At 42.5% G+C, this 21019-nt stretch overlaps 1 protein-coding gene and 1 long non-coding RNA gene across 3 annotated transcripts in view; one reads left to right on the forward strand and one right to left on the reverse strand.

The window, feature by feature from the left end:
* The window catches only part of LOC139631567 (uncharacterized), a 38261-nt gene that overhangs the window by 14783 nt on the left and 2459 nt on the right, over nucleotides 1–21019 (forward strand). The window lies entirely within an intron of this gene.
* On the reverse strand, nucleotides 43–20579 carry zbtb16b (zinc finger and BTB domain containing 16b). 2 transcript variants are annotated; one of them, XM_071495815.1, is made up of 7 exons: nucleotides 20309–20579; nucleotides 17902–19183; nucleotides 15179–15276; nucleotides 12747–12833; nucleotides 4961–5131; nucleotides 3691–3858; nucleotides 43–2670 (listed from the first exon to the last, which is right to left on the reverse strand). In XM_071495815.1, the coding sequence occupies exons 2-7, from the start codon at nucleotides 19086–19088 to the stop codon at nucleotides 2441–2443; spliced, it is 1941 nt and encodes a 646-aa protein (XP_071351916.1). In that variant the 5' UTR covers nucleotides 19089–19183; nucleotides 20309–20579; the 3' UTR covers nucleotides 43–2440. The 2 variants fall into 2 exon arrangements, with proteins under 2 accessions (XP_071351916.1, XP_071351917.1); XM_071495816.1 differs by lacking the exon at nucleotides 20309–20579 and having other exon boundaries at nucleotides 17902–20294.

A 21019-nucleotide genomic window follows, 5' to 3' on the forward strand; every position in this document is an offset into this window, starting at 1 on the left:
CTCTGAGGGCACATCAGACAAAAAAAGGGCTGGAGGACAGGATGCATAAAATAGTAAATTGTTTTATTCTTTTTTTAACCATGCCACTGAACACTGACGCATACAGAGTTGTGCCTGAATCCACACTGAGAAAACACTTTCACACACTGTGTTACAAAGCTGTAATGAAGAGGGATTTTACTGCACACATGGCAAGAAGAACAACCCTGATTGGATACCAGGTCGAGCTTTGATCTGGCCCTGAGGTAGACAGACATTGACATAATCTAAACAATGCTAATCACATCCTTCTAGGACACATCAAATAAAAGGACATCTGCATTATCACAACATAGAAAGATCAAAGAAAACACCCTTTTCAAACAAAAGTGCTCTATTTCTTTTGGTCCACCGAGGAAATCCATTTATAGTGCATGTTCATGTAGAATAGATACAGTGAATGTGTGTTTTCATGGCACTGAGTGTTGTTGGCTACTTAAGAAGGCATTGGTAATGCCCACACATGCCAAGATTTGCTATACACACAGTTTTCATCCAAAGATCTCAGTCCATTGTCACTTTGAAGGAAATAATTTGAGACAAGCGTGTACTTTTACATCAAAATTGCTTGGAACTTGCATCAGATTATCAGCCACTATCACAGTATGTTGCTTCCAGTTGCAATGTTGAGACAAAGTGGATCTACATGGCAGTCTATCTTTAATTAAGTAACAATAAACAAACACCCAGAAACAACTACTGATAGCACAGACCCATGTACTCAAGCACATTGATGCGCTACTTATAAAAGAGGCACAAGGGAGGGATCTTAATCAAATCAGAGACTTATAAAACACACACTTTAAGATGTTTCTCAAATCATACCAAATGTAAACAAATAGCAAATTACTGTAATACAAAAATACAACATGTTTAAATCTATAAGGCCTGTGTTAGGCTCACATAAGGGAATAACATACCATGACAGTTTGTACATTACAGCTACACTACAACTGACAATAACCTGCTCATAGTGATTCAACGTCAGAATTTTCTTTTCATGTTTTGTAAAAAAAAAAAAAAAAAAAAACTTCTTTTCATGTTTTCTTCAATTTTCTTCTAGAAAATTCTGATTCTGTGATTTTATAAGACATCTATATATCGTTAATGATAAAAAACTACACATAAAAGCCATGTTGAGGCCCTTTCGCATTTTTTACACACTGTTTGACCATTTAAGTTATGATGTTTTTGTTAGAAAATTAAAACCACTAATGCATGAATAATCTGCAGTAGGTTTAAAACAAACGGTTAAAAGTGAGGAGAGGTAGAGCTCACTCTACTAGAAATCATCCCGAGAGACACCGACTGTGTGATGAAAACCAGTACATATTTGGTAACAAATAAACAACATATAAATAGCAAAACCTATTTCATTGCAAGAGAAACTCAAATTGTGAGCCAGTTACCTCGAAACAATAACACCCACTGCAAGAAAGACAAGGCAATTAAAGAGATCAAGCTTATGAGGTCAAAACGTGGCAGCCGTTCAAGTAAAACATGCAGAAAATAAACAACTCCAAAATTAAAATCCAACAGCAGAAAGAAATAATTCAAAACAAAAAAAACCAAAAACGTAGACGTCACAGGAAATTAGGAGAGAAATCTTGCAAAGTTCAGCCAATCAAGCCTTCATGGAATTGTTTTCAACACCTACTGCACAATCATAGACGATGACTCAGGTTGCCTGATGGTTTAGCAATCAATCAAAAAGCTCCTGCTACACACACAGGTCAGCAGTCGCAGCCATTGTGGTACTGATTTTAACCACAGTGGTTCCATTAGAGCAACAGTTATTATCAAAACTGTGTGTGTGTGTGTGTGTATGTGAGTGAGTGAGTGTGAGAGAGACAGAGAATGTCTGTATGTTTGCATGTATTTGGGCTGAAACAGTTAAGTTGTCAGGAAACTGTCAACAATTTTCATAATCAATTCATGGTTCAGGGACAGATGCTAAATATTCGCTGTTCCCCTCAAAATGTGTGAATTTGAGTGTCACATCATTGTACCCAGCATCTCTTTGGACTGGACTGTCGGTCGGACAAAACTAGTTATTTGAAGATGTCACCTCGACACCAACATTTCATTATTTTAGACTAAATGATGTATCGCTTATTAGTAAAAATAAGAAAATTGATAATGCAACTAATCATTATTGGCAGCCCTAGTGTGTAGACAAATTGTGTTCATGCTTGCATTTTTATCAGGTAAAAAAAAAAAGACACCTTCCCTCAATGCATTTTTTAGTTTATCCAAAAAGAGTCAGATTTTTTTTTTTTCAACCCATGAAGAAACACTTTCAGATTTAAAAATAAGCAACACTGGAGTTTTTGAGGTTTTCACCCAACTGTGTGTGTCTGTGTGTGAGTGTGTCAGATTGTGCATGGGGTCCAAGTCCTGCTCAGACGTAACAGACGTACAGGTAAGTCTTTTCTATCCTCCAGTCCGCCGGCACCTCCTCAGGTTTGTGGCCCTTCATGTGCTTCTGCATGGCGGCCAGGCTCGGGCAGAAGTCCTGGCAGATGGTGCACTGGTACGGAGACGCTCCGTTGTGAGTGCGCAGGTGCTTGATCATAGCCGAGTAGTCTCTGGACCGTTGGTGACACAGCTTACACTCGAATGGCTTCTCACCTGAAAAATTCAACAATACAGCATTAACCTTGTAAACCCAGAGCCAGACGGCTGCCAGGTGAAACAGGATTCACCTCTATTTCAGTCCATTGTACTTATTGTAGTATTGTGTGGTGTGTGTCCATGTGTGTTTGTGCTCTGGGATTAGACCTATATCGGTTTGCCTTTAGTTTGATATTAGATATTGATCCGTCAGTGTCACCCAGCACAAATTCAGTTTCTCTCTGACCTCTGTGAGAAATCAGATAGCAGGCAGTAAAATGTAAGATGGAAGGAAATGTAACTTGTTAGAATACTTAAATGATTTAATGTAATTGTTTAATGGTGTTTCTGTTAAATAAGTTAATTTAAAGGCACCAGGGATTAGAATTTGCTGTATTTACCTCAGATTCAAATAGAAATTTTAATGCCCTTCATTGTGAAGGTTTTTTTTTTTTTTTTTTTTAATACTCTAAAAATAATGCATCTTTGTGGGACACACAGACATTTTTTTCCCACGAAAAGAACTCCCAGCCTATTTATTTCCACTGAAGATGTGAATGTTCAAAAGCAGGCCACAAATATACTTTGATTTTTTAAAAAGACCATTATTATCCATTATTAAACATTATTATCTGCATATGAATAAACACTTGGTGAGTATTTACAGCAGCAGGATGGTGTATGTGGTATTGAGTCAAAATGAACTGCACTGGCTGTGTTCATCATAATGAAGGAACATGTAACCCAGTGCAACAGTGTGGTTCTTTGATGTGTTTTATTAGTTTCTGAACTGGAGGCATAAAGAACTGGTTGGCTATAAAGAAAATAGTTGTTAGTAGGATCAATTTATTGCTAGTTTTTGCCTTTTAATGGGATTGACTGACTGACAGTAACACTTGCAATATTCCATATATTTCATGTCCCTTTAATTTAAAAACACTGAACTATTAAGCTAAATAAGCTCTATTAACAGCAGCAATCCCCTGAAGATCCTGCACTCTCCTGTATGTTTGTGTGTTGTGGTCTCTGAACTCGCACCTGTATGTACACGGTAGTGTGTCTCTAGCTGGTGTTTGAGGCTGAACCTCTTCCCACAGCCGTTGCACTCATAAGGCTTCTCTCCTGTGTGGATGCGTTTATGGCCCCTCAGTGTGCCGTCGTCTCTGAAACAGCTCCCGCAGAATTCACACTCAAACGGGTGATCGCCTGAAAACACAGTCGTGTCACAACAGCAGCCACACTACCAGTACAGCCCATTATCATGAGAAGCATTAAAGGCTAACTTTATTCTTGACACAACATGGTATGGCGCATATGTAGCTGCATAGGTCAAATAATCACACAGCCCTTTGTGCACATGCATATCAAGCGGGGAAATAATGTGCTTTCAAACGTTGCTAATGTTATGACATGAGGACACTCCTCTTGGCTGTCTGCTAATAGCTAATAAAAGTCCTCTAGGCATGTGCTGCTCTGTTCTCTATACTGTAGTTAATCTATTTCTTTCCTAGGCTGAGGGTTTGACTCATCTCCAATGACCTATGTGCCTCATTATCTCAGTGTCCACAGCAACAGCCAAGTCAGAGGATACATTGCTCTCCTCATTACAGGCCGATTCTCCCCAATCCTCCACCCCACTGCGGAGCAGATGACATTTACAAAATGTTACTTCCAAGCAGAATGGCATACAAACAAGATACGCTGCCATGGCCAAAACTCCCTTCACTTCTGTCTCTTCACATCAATTATGTATTTCTCCTGTCTAGACATCAAGCCGTCCTGACAGCTGGGAGTGTTATTTAAGGTAAAAGAAGAAAGGGGGACATCTTTTCAGTAAATATCTCTCCGTCTCCTGCGGCACTAAGACTCACCCTCGGTAGAACACACAGACAAGTCATTTCCATTTGCTTTTCCTTCAATATTTATTTGGGTTTCCTCTATCATTTTGGGTGAACCACACTAGAACTGACAGCCGTGAATTGCAGAAGCCCAAAGGCTGTATAAGAACCCAAAATATAAACAGGATGAAATTGCCCAAAATATGCACCGGCCATAACGGTACAGTGCTGTCATCAGAGAAGTGAGTCATCTTATAGAGAAGGAAAAAAGGAGGGTGAGAGAGGATGCATGCAAATTGACTAAAACCTGAAAGCCAATAACCTGAGGAAATTAACCCAAATACAAAAATAAATACGCACCGTCTTTGTCTCGTTCTCAACATATGCATGCGTTTGACACCAAAAGTTTATGTTTTGTGACAGGAGATGACACTACAAACAGATGATGGTGCAAATGATCCATGTATTACCCGTGTGCGATCGCAAGTGTCTTTTGAGGGTCGTGTGGCTGGGGAAGGGGCGCTCACAGTGGCTACAGATGTAGCTGTGCATGCCTGCATGGACCTCCATGTGCTGCTGCAGGGCCTTCTGGGTCTGGAAGCGCTTTGCACACAGCAGACAGAACACCGCCATGTCAGTCCCTGGAGAACGCACAAGACACAGACGCACAGTTATTTCAGTACCATACACAGACAGGGCCTTAAGTGGGGAAACTGGGTCACTTCAACTTTGTGCGAGTCCTCAGAGGGAAAAGCTTCTTTCAAAGAGCAAGTGCCTCTACCTAAACTAACTCCCCTAAAAGCCCAGAGGCACTTTCTACTGTGATTCTTTATACGTTCTATTTTAAACCATGAAAGTCATTGTTTTCTTTAAGAATTTCCCACACAATGCACAGCATGCCAATCACACAATCAATGGCTCCTTCCTGGTGTGTTAGATGTGTAATTATTCTCTTCATTCCCCATCAGGAGTCAGCTCCAGCCTGTGAAGTCCTCTGTCTCTGTGCTCAAAGAGCGGCTGATAGTAGCTCCACCCTAAATGATGCCTACACTATGCGCTCCGTGCAGAATGTTAAGTAGTGATATCAAGCCATTAAAGGCAGGACTGCAGGAAAAAACACAATCCAGTTTAATCCTGTGTGTGACCTGGCATCTCTTTGGGGCTGCTTTCCTGTTGCACAGAGTGTGGAGAGGAATACAGATAGGGAGTCGCTGGTAGGGTAGTTTAAGTCAAAATGGCTTTGTGAAGAAGATCCATTGGCTGTCATACAGTCAACACTTGATCTACAGGCTCTGAATGCCAGAATGGATTTGAGTACTGGCATACAAGTGTTGACTGTGTGTGTTTGACTGGTGCAAATTCATATGTGTGGTAAGACTGAGGGACTGGTTAATCAGCTGCATTGGACATAATGTGCATGTCCCGGAGAGTGAGGCTTTAATGTGAGATTATGAGGTCCTTATTTCTCTGTCTGCTCAGGTTGCAGATCATTTACAATGCTAGCAGGTCCCATTGCTCCTGACTCAGATTCAATCAGACATCTCCAGCAGAGGATCATTAGTAAACAGAGGACTGTGCCAGCACTTCATTGGAATTCAAGTGGGGTTGCTGTGTCGCATTTAAAATGCAGTCTGATGAGGTCCACTAAATCAAATCATTTGTTACTGTTATTGAAGTGCCTTGAGGCAACTGGCAATTAAATTGGAATTAACGCAGGGAAAGGGATACAGCACACTCATACTAAGAGGGAAGAGTGTCAGACACTTGCTTTAGGTTCAATCAAGTTAACAGACAAGCCTGTTCAAAGCAGAAAGAAAAAGAAACACATCACAAAAATTCACATTTCAGGGATAAATCAGAAACATTCACTATGTGTTGTTTACTAATCCACGCATACACATTTTGTTTAAACAAAGCAAGAGGCTTTTTTTCTAGTCTGAACATTTCACAGATAAGTACAATTTGGCATAAACACACAAAGCCTCTTCTTTGAAATTCTAGTGCTTCTTTTTGAACCTAGTTTTGAGATCTTCCCCCCAAAATGACTCTAATAGAACTGATCATTCATAATCATTAACAGAAAGAAGACAGGATGAAAGACATTCCCTGATCTTAACAATCCTGGAGGGAGGTGAGCCGGTGGAATGAACTGCACCTGTTCAGAGGCTTTATCCTGTGGACTTTTGCACAAAGGTTACACAATGAGGTTCAGGCCCTCATTGACCAAGCCCATTAGTCATAGGCTACTCACACAACTCCTACAATCCCTGTCTTTATGCTGTCGGCTAATGACCAAGGCCCTTTCTCACCCACGGATCACAATATTTTAGTTGAAGACAAAGGACCCTCCATTCTCAACGCCTCTGCACCCTCCCCACTCCCCTCATCCGCTGACCATACAGGAAATCCTTTCACTATCTAACCTTCATTTTCTGCCTGAGTCATACCTAACTAATGCCCTGTTAACTAAGCTCAGTGCAACAGTGCAGTCTGGATAATGATCTGTCGAAAAATGGCAAAAGACACTCAAGAAGCACAAAATTCAGTCTGCATGACCTGTGATGTTCAGCCTTGATTCACTTTAACTAGTTTCCATGGTAGTATCTGCTGCCGTCAGCAGGGGGAGTGCTTTCTGTTCCAATGTGTCCAGGTTAGTTCAGCTGCAGGCAAAGCAGAGCAGAGCCCTTAACAAACTGAATAACACATTATCCACCTTGTAGTTACTTCAAAGCTACTTTAATTATCCTATCTCTCCGCTCTCTTTATTAACGATCATATATTGTAAATGGCTGTTTCGATGCAGCCTGTGTGCTTTGTTCTGGCTGCTCTGAAAGTTTAACATTCCAGTTTCTTTAAGGAGGTAAACCGTTAACTTCCTGACACACTCGAAGACACTCATAGATGTATATCCTGATCCCTCTGTCACCAACAACACTGAAACTTGACAAAAGACACATGACAAATATTCTGTCACAAGAATCTCACTCTTGATCTCAGGTTGACACACGGTGACAACAGCTCTGCAGTCGTTTTCGATTTTATTCTGCGCAACCGACGCTGAAAATAAAAATGACAAATAATATCTTGAAGTGTAAACAAAAACCTTCGGAGGCGAGGAAGTGTTTGTATGTGTTAGTGGTGGCATTTCTCCTCGCTGTGCTCTGTTAACTTTTCAAACGAAAGGGATTTGCAGTTGTAGAGTTTTCCAGTAAGCTTTGGTAACAAGTGCGGAGGAGCTTCTTTATGAGAGAATAAGCCCTAAAGTTGGCTGTCATTGCCCCCTGCTTTCTCACCCTTAACCAGACAATGGGCCTGGGATTTGGGTTTTAAGGCACAGGATGACCCCCTGACCCTTGGCCCTCAATGGGGTAAATACCATGTAATCAATGGTATTCCTCAAAAGGCTGGAGAGTTGACTGGGCATTGTGTTTAGTGGGAGGGAGCCTTAACAGTGAGAATAATGATTCACTTTCAAGCAATTCTGCTATGAGGCAGAAGATATAAACATTTACTGTGTGCATTATATTACTGAGCTGCTTGTCTAATCCACAATTAGTTTTGTAATTCAGGGCAGTTTGAGGTTTTCATGTTATTTCAGCACATCTCCACTAAGACGATGTGTATGCTCATGTGATTTAACATGGTCTGCCTTCATACATCTGCCACTTATTCAGTCCAACTGAGGTGGGAGCCAGCCAGGCTCTCACGCTGCCTAAGAAACAAAACCATGTGTCTAGGCAACCAGATAGGATCATGGTCCTTGTTGGGGTGAAGTGTTCAAGCTAATCCCTTCATTCACAAATAAGCGCAGCCTGTTTCTTTTCAAGCAGCAAACAAAAGTTTTCCCACCCTGAGAATCTGGGAGTAAACCCACTGCAAATTGAACAAGAGATTGTATTCAGTGACGCCCGCAAATCTGTATAATTTCTTCTGTGTTAATCTTAACTTTAGTGTCCGCTGCCCACCATTTAAACTGATTGATTTGTAAATAATTTTGCTTTATATTTGCTAAACTGTGGAAACAAAACATATCATTTTGACTGTTATTTTGCAAACAATTTGCCCTATTTTAATAAATCCCTGCAGAATTTGATCTGTTTAGATGTTTATTTCAGTAAATGGTGAATGACAGCCAAGTCAAAGCTAAACAAATCCCCTGCTGCTATCAAAAGGACAAGGAATTTCACAATTTACAATATTACATCATGGCCGATCATGTCCATCAGCTGGAGCATGCAATGTGAGGACACTACAGACTATTTCCTAAGGCCCTACTCAGTGTATATACAGTTTCCTCGCTGTCTGCTGACTCACTGATAACACCCAGTTAAACATACACAGTCATGCAGGCTACATTATGTGCTAGACCTCACATGACCCTGTGCATTCATACTGCCGTATGTGTTCATGCCAGCGCTTCCTGAAGATGTGGTGGCTAAAGAAGCACATACACAAACACTACAGTACCTTAAACAACCCCGGGTGCTCATCAGTAGACTGCTAATCTACCCGAGTGAGGAACAGCCGACTCAATAATTAATGCAACAAGAGATACGTTGCTCGTGTTTAACCACCATTCCATGGACCGGTTCATTGAGGTCACACACTGTTTCATTCGCCTCGATTCCAAGAATGTTAACAATATTTTCTCTATCAACTGTATTTCACTTTGCAGGAAATGACAGGGCATCCCAGGGCTTTGTGTATCATGGCAGTCAGTGCAAATAAATACTGAGGACACAATGGCCAAACGGAGCACAGTTCAATTCAGTTTAAGGCTTGTACAAATTACAACTCGGTATTAACAGGAGAATGCAATATGATGACGGACACTCAATTAGGCGAGCTAAAAGGTCTGCATTAAGGAGGCTGTATTATAAAGCCTGGGCTGTATCTGAATGGACTACAGGACTGTTTAATTAGGGTTTGGACAGAAGGTAATATTATTCACTTGATGAAGCAGCCCGTAATGTGTGGAAACAGTGCAGCTGCTGTGAGTACACAAAGGCAGCACTCTTATGGCCTTTGCCTTGAAGGCAAGGTGGCAAAATGGTCAGCCAGTATGGTTTGAAGGATATATAGTCAGTTTCTGTGTGTACTGTAGATAATTTACAGACTTGAGTTTTCCAATATTGAATGCTTGGTGCCCCAGACCCTTGGCTTGCTCTGATGAAACAAACCCCTTTGTTGTGAGAGCAATTCGGAGACGGATCCATTCTTTTATTTTGGGCACTGACAAGTAGGTCAGAGGAGACTATGACAGTGCTGTGGTGAGGAGTAAACAGCAGCACATGATGTTGTTTTCCTCTCAGTCCTGGCATCCAACACCAACAGCAATCCTCTTGCCCTCAGGAAGTCCTCACATACCCCCTACCCCCTTCCCTTCTCACAGTCCACTCCATCCCCACCCCCCACCTCCCCACCTCCCACCCCCCCTCCTCTCTTTGATCTCTAACTTCAGCAACCCACGGCCATTCACCTCTGACATATCAAAATGACTAAAGAGACTTTCACTGTAAACTGGTCTTGCAGCCAGTGTTGCCAAATTGCTTCAGAGTAAGGTCTCTCAAAAGTAGTGTTATTTCCCCTCCAGAGGAGGTGGACAGCAGTGTTGCAGCTGCTGAGGTCTGACAAGTGTTAATCTGCTAAGAGGAAACTCATTTGGCTCACTGGTTATGCCACATGGCAAATTAAAGCCGTGGCTGCACCATCAGCACTGACCACTAAAAGATCACGTGTTTTTGAGATAAAATCCAGGTGATATTTATTAAATCTTTTAATTGAGTTGGAGCAGTGTCATAATTTCCCCACACAACCTTAACACAGCTGATTAAATTACCTGTAGCTCATGTCATCAGCTGTGAGAGCTACAATAAGAGTCAGTAAAAAGGGTCATGCGTCACAGCAGACCGAGCTGAGATCATGACAAAATGAGAGAGTAATGCCCTCCTGTACCCTGCTCTGGATACACTGCCAAGCTGAAACTGAGCTCTGGATGTTTACAACTTGGGGAGATGAGGGTAGAAACTTCTGGGCATCGTTAACACCCCTCCATGTCCCCATCCATTAACTATTCATACTGTGTGTGCCACCTGGAGTTACAGTTACATGCCAGTTCTCCTGAGAGGGTTATCACCTTTCTCTGACAGTAGCAGAAAAGGTGTGGATTCAGACACTGTCAGGCATATGTACCGCCTGACATGAGTCCCACTGGTTTTTATTCAGAAAGGTCTGAGTAAAACCTGTTGTTAAGTCTCCCACTACAAGATGATAAGATAATATTCAAGAGTAAAGAGCCACTTCATTACAGGCCATACTTACAGTATCAGTTTTATTGGTTGTCAATGATTTTATCAATCGCAGTAAACTAGTGGTCAGAGCCTTTAAAAACCAGTATTAAGCTGTTATAATATAGAACTTGGTTCATGATCATGTTAGTTGATGATTATCTTAAACTAACCTTCAAAATTGAGATGGAGAACTGGTTCATAGGGTTTGTTTTTTCTGTCCATTTTACAATGAGCCTGCAACTAATCATTATATTCATTATTGGTTAATCTAGATAATAACTGGCAGCTCAATTATTTGGTCAATAAAGTGTCAGAAAAATGAAAAATGTTCATCATGATTTCCAAGAGCCCAAGGTGATTTCCTCATATTGCTTAGTTCGTCCAACCAGCAGTCTACAAACCTAAAGGTCTGTGGTAGAGGGCTAAGAAACCAGCAAATATCCAGAGAAGCTGGAAGCAATATATTTTTGGCATTTTCCCTTAAAAAAATTTAATGATTAGTCAATTATCAAAACAGTTGCAAGTTAATTGTCTGTTGATCAAATAATCAACTAATAGTTTCAGCAAAAGCAGCTGGCTATAAAGCTATAAATGATATTTTAAGTCATTAAAAGTTTTATTTATTCAGATTTTTGGAAGCTTTCTTTCAGAAGGTGTCAGGGATCAAACAATTCACAGGAGGGTTCCTTCCTTAATTTATCAAAGAGCTAAAAATACGAAGCAAGAATTTGGCAGAGAATACACACCAACAAAAACCTGCTAAAATGTGGGCACACAACCCAGCAGCTGCAGAATGTCCCTCTATTTATTTCTTCTAATGGTTATTACTGATGCATTGATGTATGTTGTTTTAAGTGAGCTTGCGTGGTGTGATTTAGCATTTTTATATATGCAAATTATATGTATTTTTTCAATGTTATATTCAAAATCTTTCACTCTTCACACAATGTTCACTTCTGGGACAAAACCTTTAGTTTGAAGTTGATAAAGAAAATATCACTTACTAACCTTTAATAAAGTCAGACAATTTATTAAGCCCTTTATATGTTGCCCTCAATTATTAAGCGGTACTAGAAGTAATATAGTGTTATTAATAACACTCCTGAATTTGACAATAGTAATACTCTTACTACCATTAATAATACAAATACCAATTTACTGAGAGAAACATTTGTGTTCTTTGGCTTTCTCCTGATTTTAGGACTTCTTACTTCATCAGTAATGCACTAATTAATTTTTATCTCCTTTCTGTAAAGAACTTTCTAGTCTCTGTTTCAAACAGTGTGACACTACTCAGTTTCTCTGTTTGCTTGCCTCTAATACAGAATTTTTACGAATTGATTTTAAAAGATGAAAATGACGCCCCTCGGGCAAGTTGTTCCAAACTCTGACAGTCCAGATTGCAAATCACAAGTCACCATCCAGGTTGTGCAGTCACTCAGCCAAAAAACACAACTTTAAGAAAAAAATATTTTGACTCATCCTAGTGCCAACTGTTAATAGCAGGCACTCGCTGGACGAGAAAGGGTTTTTTTTAATTTGAGAATACTGAAAAGGACAAAAGGTTTTCATCTTGTTGTTGAGTGTGTGAGTGTAAGGTAAATAATTCCACAGCCGCTCTCAAGCAGCAGATGAGAACAACATGTCTGTGAAACTGTAATACTTGTGCTGTAAAGCTACGGCTGTGGTGAAGTGGCATGCAGTGGGTCTGGATGCCAGCAGATATTAGTGGGTGATATGTGAGAGGACCTCCCACCTCCATGTTGATAAATTATGGAGCATAATGACAGGAACAGTTTAACCCTGCCAGCATGACAAGCAAGTTTAGACCCACGATCACAAGTGCCGTAGTCATGGCTTACTCGACAGGTTAATGCATGCTGCCCAGGTTAAACATAACGTGTGTGTGCGTGTGTGTGTGTGTGTGGGAGGGGGGGGGGGGTGTTAGTGCACGTTTGTAAAGTACCTGTGTGTGTTTGCCTGTGGGCTTCCAGCGCATCCTCTGAGGAGAATGTTGCTCCACACTGATCACACACCAGCGCCTCTGCAGGAGCTGTAGATAAAACCAAATTTATAAGAATGTATCTTCGTCAGTCATAGACACAAACATGTGTGTTTGTAATTGTAGAGTAAGTCTGTTAATTCAGCATTTATAGTGAACTGTGGAAAAAGCAACAAGAGAGGAACAAAGGCGCTTATTTCAGAAGTCACCAAAGAGGCTTGCTTGTCACACACTTGTGCTTTTCAGGTGTTAACACAAGGAAGCAAATGCACAGAGTACAATGGAGCAGAGGAAAGCGCCATAAAAACACAACTCAGGACAAACAAAAGCACCAGACAGGGTGCAAGGGCCTTCTTCTTGACAAAAAAGAGCCAAGCTGAAGAGTTTTATTTACCGTGCCCTGTTATCAGTCTCTGAACAGTGAGCAGACTGTCTGCCTGAGAGGCCACAGAAGGACTGGGTGTTCTCTCTACAGCAGACGCTTCCCGCCTGCGGCACATCCCTTTATCAAAAAAACACTTCAGAGTCAACACCCCAAATCCCATCGCATACACTGTAACTACAGTTCCCAGTTCACCTTTGGAATGCCCTTGTCTATTCTGATGAAGACATGAAACAGACAAGTATGCATACTGCTCGCAGACACATTCAATCCTTGTTCTGCACTCACCTCACACCTGCACAGACAGACACATAGGACAAATATTCACACGCACATACACACACACACACGCACATACACACACACACACACACACACACACACACGTACACACACATACATACATACACACACACACACACACACATAAACACACACACACACACACACACACACAGCTGTTTGGATGTGGGTTGGCTCTCACAGAGATGTAAATCGGTTGCAGATCCATACTGGCCCAGGGCTCATTCACTGATCTATTTTCTGCTCAGCTGGCTTTAAATGAAGTTAAAATGACTCATTAAAACACCCACAAGCTTTGGGAACTCTGAGCGCTACAGCCTAAATGTGGTCCTCTTTCAACTCTTACGATGCCTCTATACAGAGACACTGTGCCACTGTTCCCAGTGCTGCACACAAATAACGAAAAAGCCCCAATCTGTTCATTTCTAAAAACAACAATTTTTGAAAACAAACTGTTACTGTTTGGGATGGTACGTTTTGTTATACGGCACAAAAATAAAACTTGGTTGAGAGAAGTCTTATATAGTAGTAACACTGGAGCAGTGTTGTAGATCCTGATGTTGTGTGACGCTGTCCAGTGTGGTGTGTTGTGTTGTGTGAGATTGTGTGATAAGGGAAGAAGAGAACATAGTGCATTGTCTTGTGCAGTCAAAGGCACGGAGTGTGCTCTCATCCATAAACCATCAAACTGTCTCCAGACGCGGCTGCAATCGTCCTCCATCAAAACACTTTGTCTGGCATACCAAAATAAGAGCCAGCATCGAGCTGAATACCAAATCAGCCCATTAGAGCAGTGGAGCACTCGCTCCTTAGCAACCAGCGGGATCTAAGGCTGCTATACCGAAATACACAGTGACAAAGAAATGAGATCCACATCTCTCTTTTTTTGTAGCATTATGGGTTGACACATTGGGATGGGGAGAGTTTATGCAAAAATTCAAATTAGGTTAAAGGTGCTGCTGTTGTGGATGTCACTGCGAATTGAAAATCAAAGCGTGTTGTCGAGGTCTGCAAGTAATACAAGACTATATGTGTGTGTGTTTAGGGTTGTGCAGAGGGTATAGACGAGGGAAAAAAGGGACAACTCAGGTGAAGTTTAAAGAAGCAGATTCTCTCTCATCTGTCAGCAGTATGTCATTCCCGAACAAGGGACCTCGCCTTGTCTATACACATATTCCAGTTGAGGTTTCTGTTTTAGTTTCATTTTTAGTCCCTGATCCACCCTCCCACCCCCACCCCTCTGCTCCTCTTTCTCTATTTTGGATAAAGTAGCTGGGAGAGCAGTCAGGTCTGATTAAGTCTGCATTTGGGTACAGTGTGTTCCTGGACACACATCTGCGAGCGAGCCATCACACACGCTTCGGAACACTGGCAGAACACCCAGGCCTGCCGGCAGCTGATGATGTCATCACTCAGAAGGGGCAGAGCTGGCGAGCTGCCAGAGTCTCCGAAAAAACACAGAAACGATTTAAACAGAGAGAGACTAGAGAGAAAGACGGGGAGGAGAGTAGCGGGAGGGAGAGGTACATAGACCTAAGCATGGAAAAGAAAGCATGATCCAAGTATTCGGAGCAGCACTAACTGGTGGGAGAGGGGGGAGGAGGGAGGAAGGGGTTGTAGTATGAACAGGTGCATTTGAAAGGCCGCACTATCAAGAGGCTTCATAAGCATGGAACACTATGAGATAAAGACTGTGAGAGTTACTAAGTACCTGTGTGAGAAAGCATGTGCATCCTTAACCGCATGCTGTCCTGGAAGTGTTTGCCACAATATTCACAGCCGTGGCCCTTCTCCTCGTTATGCAGCCTCCTGTGGAAAGACAAACACTGATGTGAGCATGTTAACGGAGACAAGAACAGAGCGAAGAACACACTTGTGATAATAAAAGTATCTCGTTTCTGCGCTTTTTCTGTACAGTCCCCCAAACCCAGAAGCCTCATTGTCCTCGTAACAAGAGGAGCATGTTTTAATTCCGGCAAGAATCCCTCACTGAATGCAGCATCATTAGTGTAAGAGGCCCTTGGAGTTGTGAATCACAACGCATGAATGCTAAAAGAACACAGACAATAGGATATCTGGCTAATTTCAGAGTGCAGACATACGCGTGCCTCCACCCGCCAGCACTGCAAGACACTGGGCACGCACACAAACACACACACACACACACACAAACACACGCAAGTACATGCACACAAACTCACATTCCAACATAACATGCATGCACATACACTTCTCCTGTAACTGCAATGAAAAGGAGGAAGGAAGATGATTCGCTGAAGCTCTGCCGGCAGCAAAACCTATCATATCATATCACACACATCCAAGCATGCAAGGCATCTGTACTGTTATCCTTATATCACCCCGTGCACAGCAGAGCAAATGGCCTAAAAAGAGTGCACGGTTAAATACACTCTGTGGTCAAAATAAATGTCCTGGGATGTAATTTAACACACATAAAATCAACATTTACATATGAAGAAAAAGGAATAATTTTGGAGCTATGTTCTTAAGAGCACTGGCAATTTTTTTGCTTACTTTAAGTTAAAAGATTTGACCGACTTTCAAAGATAATTTACTTCGTTAGCTACTTAAGAAAGCTTTTATTTTGACAGTCTTAAGCTGGTAACCAAGTAATCCTGATGTATAAATTTCCCTTTTTCTCTTCTCTGTAAACTATTTAGTAAAAACTGCATTAAAATAGTTTTAATTTCATAAAATATGGAGTGTTAAAGGTGCTGACCATGTGATCACAACATTCCCAGTTCAAGTCCTGGTGGGAAAATTTACATTTGATTCCCCATCTCTCTCTCTCTTTATTTCCTGTCTCCTGTCCAGTGTAATAAAGACATTAAAAAATGCCTCACACTGTATTTAAAAAGGCAAAAATACCATAAAAATATAACAGAATTATTTTATTTCCTCAAAAACATAAAAAGACAATAATTAAAGTTAATTAATTAAAAGATACTGAAAAAAAGAGTTGTCTTCAAACATGTAAAATAGCCCAATAATTTGTTGGATCAGCAGAAGTTTCAATAACCTAAAAATGACCTGAAGTACTGCAGTTTCTATTGTGTAATGTCAGCCACATTGTAAAAATATTGCATATATATTGGAACTCAGTTTCTCTACTTTTTCTTCCTTTAGGACCTTAGGACTACTTCAGCAAAAATTCCAACAAACCTGTCTATGCTTTTTCATACTGTGACTGTGGCAGGAGATGCTTGTTTAACAACACCACAAATGTCAATCTGCACACCAGGTGTATGCTCAGTGACCTGATTACAGACCTGCAGCAACTTCATTACGTCCTCAAGCAGTGCCACCAATGCAACTCCTTCAACCTGTGGACATCCGCCTGTCTTCATGAGTAAGCAACGCGCATCACTAAATATCCCACGGGATGCTCTATTTCGCTGGGCGGTTTCAACACAACTCTAAAGTGGCATGAGGCTGAAATGTCAGCCACAGGCGCGGACGGGGACAGGCTGTGATCCTAATCATGGGTTAGTTGCATATTAGGCCTTTGAGCTCACAGATTGTCTTGTTTCTAATGATGAAGTGATGAGTCAAATACGACCGAGCACACGCACAATTATAAACATCAGTTAATGAGAGTTGCCATTGAGAGAGTTGGTAAGTTTTTCTGTGTACAATGACAAAATACAATCTGGCAAGCTCATGAATAAAGGAGAAATAAAGAAAAAACGGCAGAGCGAGTTGAGAAGCACAAGTTATCCATCATCTAGCTGAAGCGTCCAGCCTGGTCCCTGCTGAGAGGCTTCTCTCTGCTGATGCAAAGGAATGCATATCAAATAGCCTGGGAGACAGCCAGACACACTTCTACACAAATAATCAAACAGAATTTCAGAAATGAGGCTTTGTAAATAACAGCGTTATGAGACACTAAGGCCTCTTTATATCAAATCCCTTACAAAGACTCGATTCAAAACTTCCCGACACATCTCACTGTTAAGACACGAGTGCAGGTGTCCCTGAGAATAAATTAACATATTTGCTGATGCTCCTTCCAGCTTTTCACTCTGGTAGTATTTTAACATGTCGAAGAGAAAAAAAATCCTGAAGAAACAGTTGAATTCAAGAGACACGTGTCCAATGCTGTTCTTAACAGCATAATCAACTGCTCACATTCATCATACCGCACAAGCACACGTGCACCTGCACATCCCGCACATCCTTTATTAGATGTGAAACGTTTGTCAGTAAAAATGTGAAACAGAGAGTTTTGTTTTTTTTTTGGTTTGTTTTTTTTTTAGTTTTTTTCAGCAGAATTTCATTTGGCCTTAACAAGTGATAACCAAATTTTGGAGCCCAAAGTGAAACTATAAGATACTAAAATAGATTTAAAACACACTGTAACGCTGCAGGAGGGTGTGAAAAATGTGGTGTTGATGAATGTTTCACGCGTGTTACCTGTGCTGCTCCATGGCCTGCCTGCTGTGCAGCTGAAGCCCACATTCGCCACAACACTGCTGTCCTTGAGCCTGGCCCTCGTGCCTCATCCCTGCTGCAAACTGGCCCAGCCTGCTGAGGAGCTCTCTGTGCAGCAAGCCTTGGTGCAGCAGACCGCTGTAGGCCCTCGGGTCCAGTGGCACGCCCAGGGACGGGGCCACTGAAACGGACACTGGCAGAATCCCCTCCCCTGTGTGGTTGGAGGGCACAGAGTATATGGAGGCCAGATGTTTCTCAGGGATCCCGGGGAAACAGTCAAGAGAATTCCCCACCACTTGTCTTCCGTCTTCGGGGCCTGTGTGCAGCTCTCGAGCGCTGGTGATCACGCTGCCCCTCAGGGGCGTCCCCGGGCCCTCGTCTCTGGGCTGGTCTGACATACAACTCCCCTCCCCGGCGCTGGAGGACCTGCCCTCGCAACTGTTGGCTTCATCCACCTGCATGTTCTCGGATTTTATGCTTCTAGCAGGATCCAGGGATGGGGCCTGGGATACCTCAGCACCCTCTGCACTGTGCTGCAGAGGCTGCTGACAACTCTCCATGTCAACCTCTGTGTCCAGCTTGGGGCTCGATTCAGGAGCAACCTCAGGCTCTGGACCAGGAGAGCTCCTCTCCGTCATGTGGTACAGCGCCAGGTGGTGTAGAGCAGTGGGGGTGGTGCGGTTGGGTCCATCCTGTATGGAATGCTTCTTGGACATCAACATGTGCCTCCAGTGCCTGGCCCGGCTGTGGTCACTGTGGTCTCCGGAGCTGTGATTCCTCACTGCCACTTCCTCGCTCTCCTCTGCCTGGATGGTCTCCAGCACCTTCAGACACTGCTCCTCCAGGTACTCGATCTCCAGGATCTCAGCGGCATACAACAAGTCATCCAGGTCCTCGGCCGTGGCCTGGAGGGATGCAGTGTAGGCATACTCCAGGATCTGCTGGAAGGTCTTGGGGGACAGGAAGTCCAGGGCGTAACGCAGGCTGCTGCGGTGGAACAAGATCTCGAACATCTTGCTGGTGCAGGCCAGGACGGTGCGGTGCGCCGGGAACTCCTGGCCATCCACTGTGATGATGACATCACACAAGGTGCCGGTCAGACGCATCTGATTGGCCCGCTGGAGAAGCGTGCTGGGGTGAGTGGGATTGTGGAGCTGGAGCACACCCATGTTTGTCAGACCCGTATCCACTCGGACCTTTGCTGAGCCCGCGCATGAGGTGTGGCTGTCCTGCCTGCTTCACTTGCCTTCAGCTGGTTGTGGGTCTGTGGTTTGAGTGGAGGGGGGTGGTAGAGGATCGTTAGCACCTGTCTCACTTACAGTGTAATGCATAAGACAGTTAATTATACTCCACTTTCAATCAATAGGAATGTGTATGAATAATAAGAAGAAAAAAAATAGAAGATTAAATATATTCTGTGCATGTTAACCCCCCCACTCGGTCATTTCAGGGGTTTTACTCCATGCACCCAACATGTTTATTTATTTTAATTAACAACCAAAGGCAGACAACAGGTCGATAAGCGCAACAGCAACAGTTTCCACTGCAGGTGATTAGTCTGAGGTCTCGTTGAGAAGCGGTCACGTCGCTGTAATAACGTCTGCATACTGAGAGGTGACGGTTCAATTCATCAAGCTCCTCACACACACACTCACACACACACACACACTCACACACACACACCTCTGCCCTCAACAGGTAGGCCAGCTGTTAACAAACGCTTGAAGGGCTGATTAGTTCATTTAGGCTGCGCACGTCCATGATTAGATGCGTTAAAGACAATTAAGACACTCTGCTGAAAATCCCCGAATAAGTTATAAAACTACCTCATTGATAAAAGCGTGAACATGGAGCTCAGTCCTGGCAGCGCCTCATGTTGTTTTCACTCCAGGGAAATACCTGGATGACTGTCTGGGAGACGGTTAAGCTGTGGGGGATGTTTGGTGCTGTCGGAGTTGAGGATGCTGACAGGCTGCATCCTCAACTAACCGCGACCTCGGAGCGCATCAGGTGCAGACGCACAAACCCTTCACCGTCCACACACATTGCGACAAACTGACCCTCACTACTCGCTTATTTACTGCCTGCGTGGTGGAGAGAGAGAGAGAGAGAGAGAGCTGTCCAGAAATAAAAGACCCAGTTTATCTAAAATAGTCCAGTGATATCACGGTGAAGTGGACAGTCCGCGATACAGTCCGGGCTTAGTCAAGTTTGTCAAATCCTAAATCAGGCTGCGGGTAAACTTCGCTCGATTTCCACATGTCAATGATGTGAAATGACAAGAAATCATTTCACATCAGAATTAGTGACTGAGAAGAAGTTCAGCGGAGCGGGATGAGCGGGCTGAAATGATCGGTAGAGAGGATAAAAGTGGCGGCTGTCACCTTACCTCTGTCTGCTAACGTCCTCCGCGGATTATCCAGCCAACATCATGCTTACACATTTCACAGTACCCGCTCCAAACTCAGCCCTGCTCCGAGTAAGCAAACCATCACCCAGCCGCGGCGGTCAAAGCAGCGGGGGACAAACACGACTTCCGGGCACAGCTTTCAAAATAAAACCCGTGTTGAAAACCACGTGTTGCAACGTTGAGCGTGATGTTCATGTGCATCCATCAAACCGAGGTGAAGGCAGCTTTTAAAATGGTGTTAGGCAACAATGCTAATGTTACTCCGAGATATTATGTAGTGTTCAGTGTGGCTAGTGCTGGAAAGGAAAGAATAAAAATCATTGTTTGCATATTCACTCATTCGTTCATAGTCACCATTTCTTATGTGACCATCTGTGAAAATCTATTAGAATTTAATATTTTTAAAACATTTTTAGCAATCATCACTACATATAACCGAATTATTAGGTAAATCAGTCAAAAGTGAATATTTTAAGTAATCACAGCTAATGTTTATCACGTACAAAGAGAGGAACTTCTTTGAAGGAGCTTGTGCGTTTCAAGACAAAATTTCTGTAACCTTGCTCATATTGCTTTTGATAAGAAGTTATACTTGGACGATAAAAGAGAATTGTTTAACTTATGAGTGTGTTCAGTGTTAATGGTCAGACTTTTACATTTCTTTTGTTATCAGGCTTTCTGTTACAAAAT

The sequence above is a fragment of the Trachinotus anak genome, unplaced genomic scaffold, assembly GCF_046630095.1.
Source record: "Trachinotus anak isolate AG129_WGS33_773 ecotype Australia unplaced genomic scaffold, CSIRO_AGI_Tana_v1 ptg000014l, whole genome shotgun sequence".
Lineage (NCBI taxonomy): Eukaryota > Metazoa > Chordata > Actinopteri > Carangiformes > Carangidae > Trachinotus > Trachinotus anak.

What these genes read in the sequence shown, in the direction of transcription:
- zbtb16b (XM_071495815.1), bottom strand. Translation starts at nt 19,088, where the DNA reads ATGGGTGTGCTCCAGCTCCACAATCCCACTCACCCCAGCACGCTTCTC. An exon ending in CAGGCCATGGAGCAGCACAG is followed by an intron (nt 15,277 to 17,901) that starts GTAACACGCGTG and finishes GTCTTTCCACAG; the next exon opens with GAGGCTGCATAACGAGGAGA. An exon ending in ACACTTGCGATCGCACACGG is followed by an intron (nt 3,859 to 4,960) that starts GTAATACATGGA and finishes CTGTGTTTTCAG; the next exon opens with GCGATCACCCGTTTGAGTGT.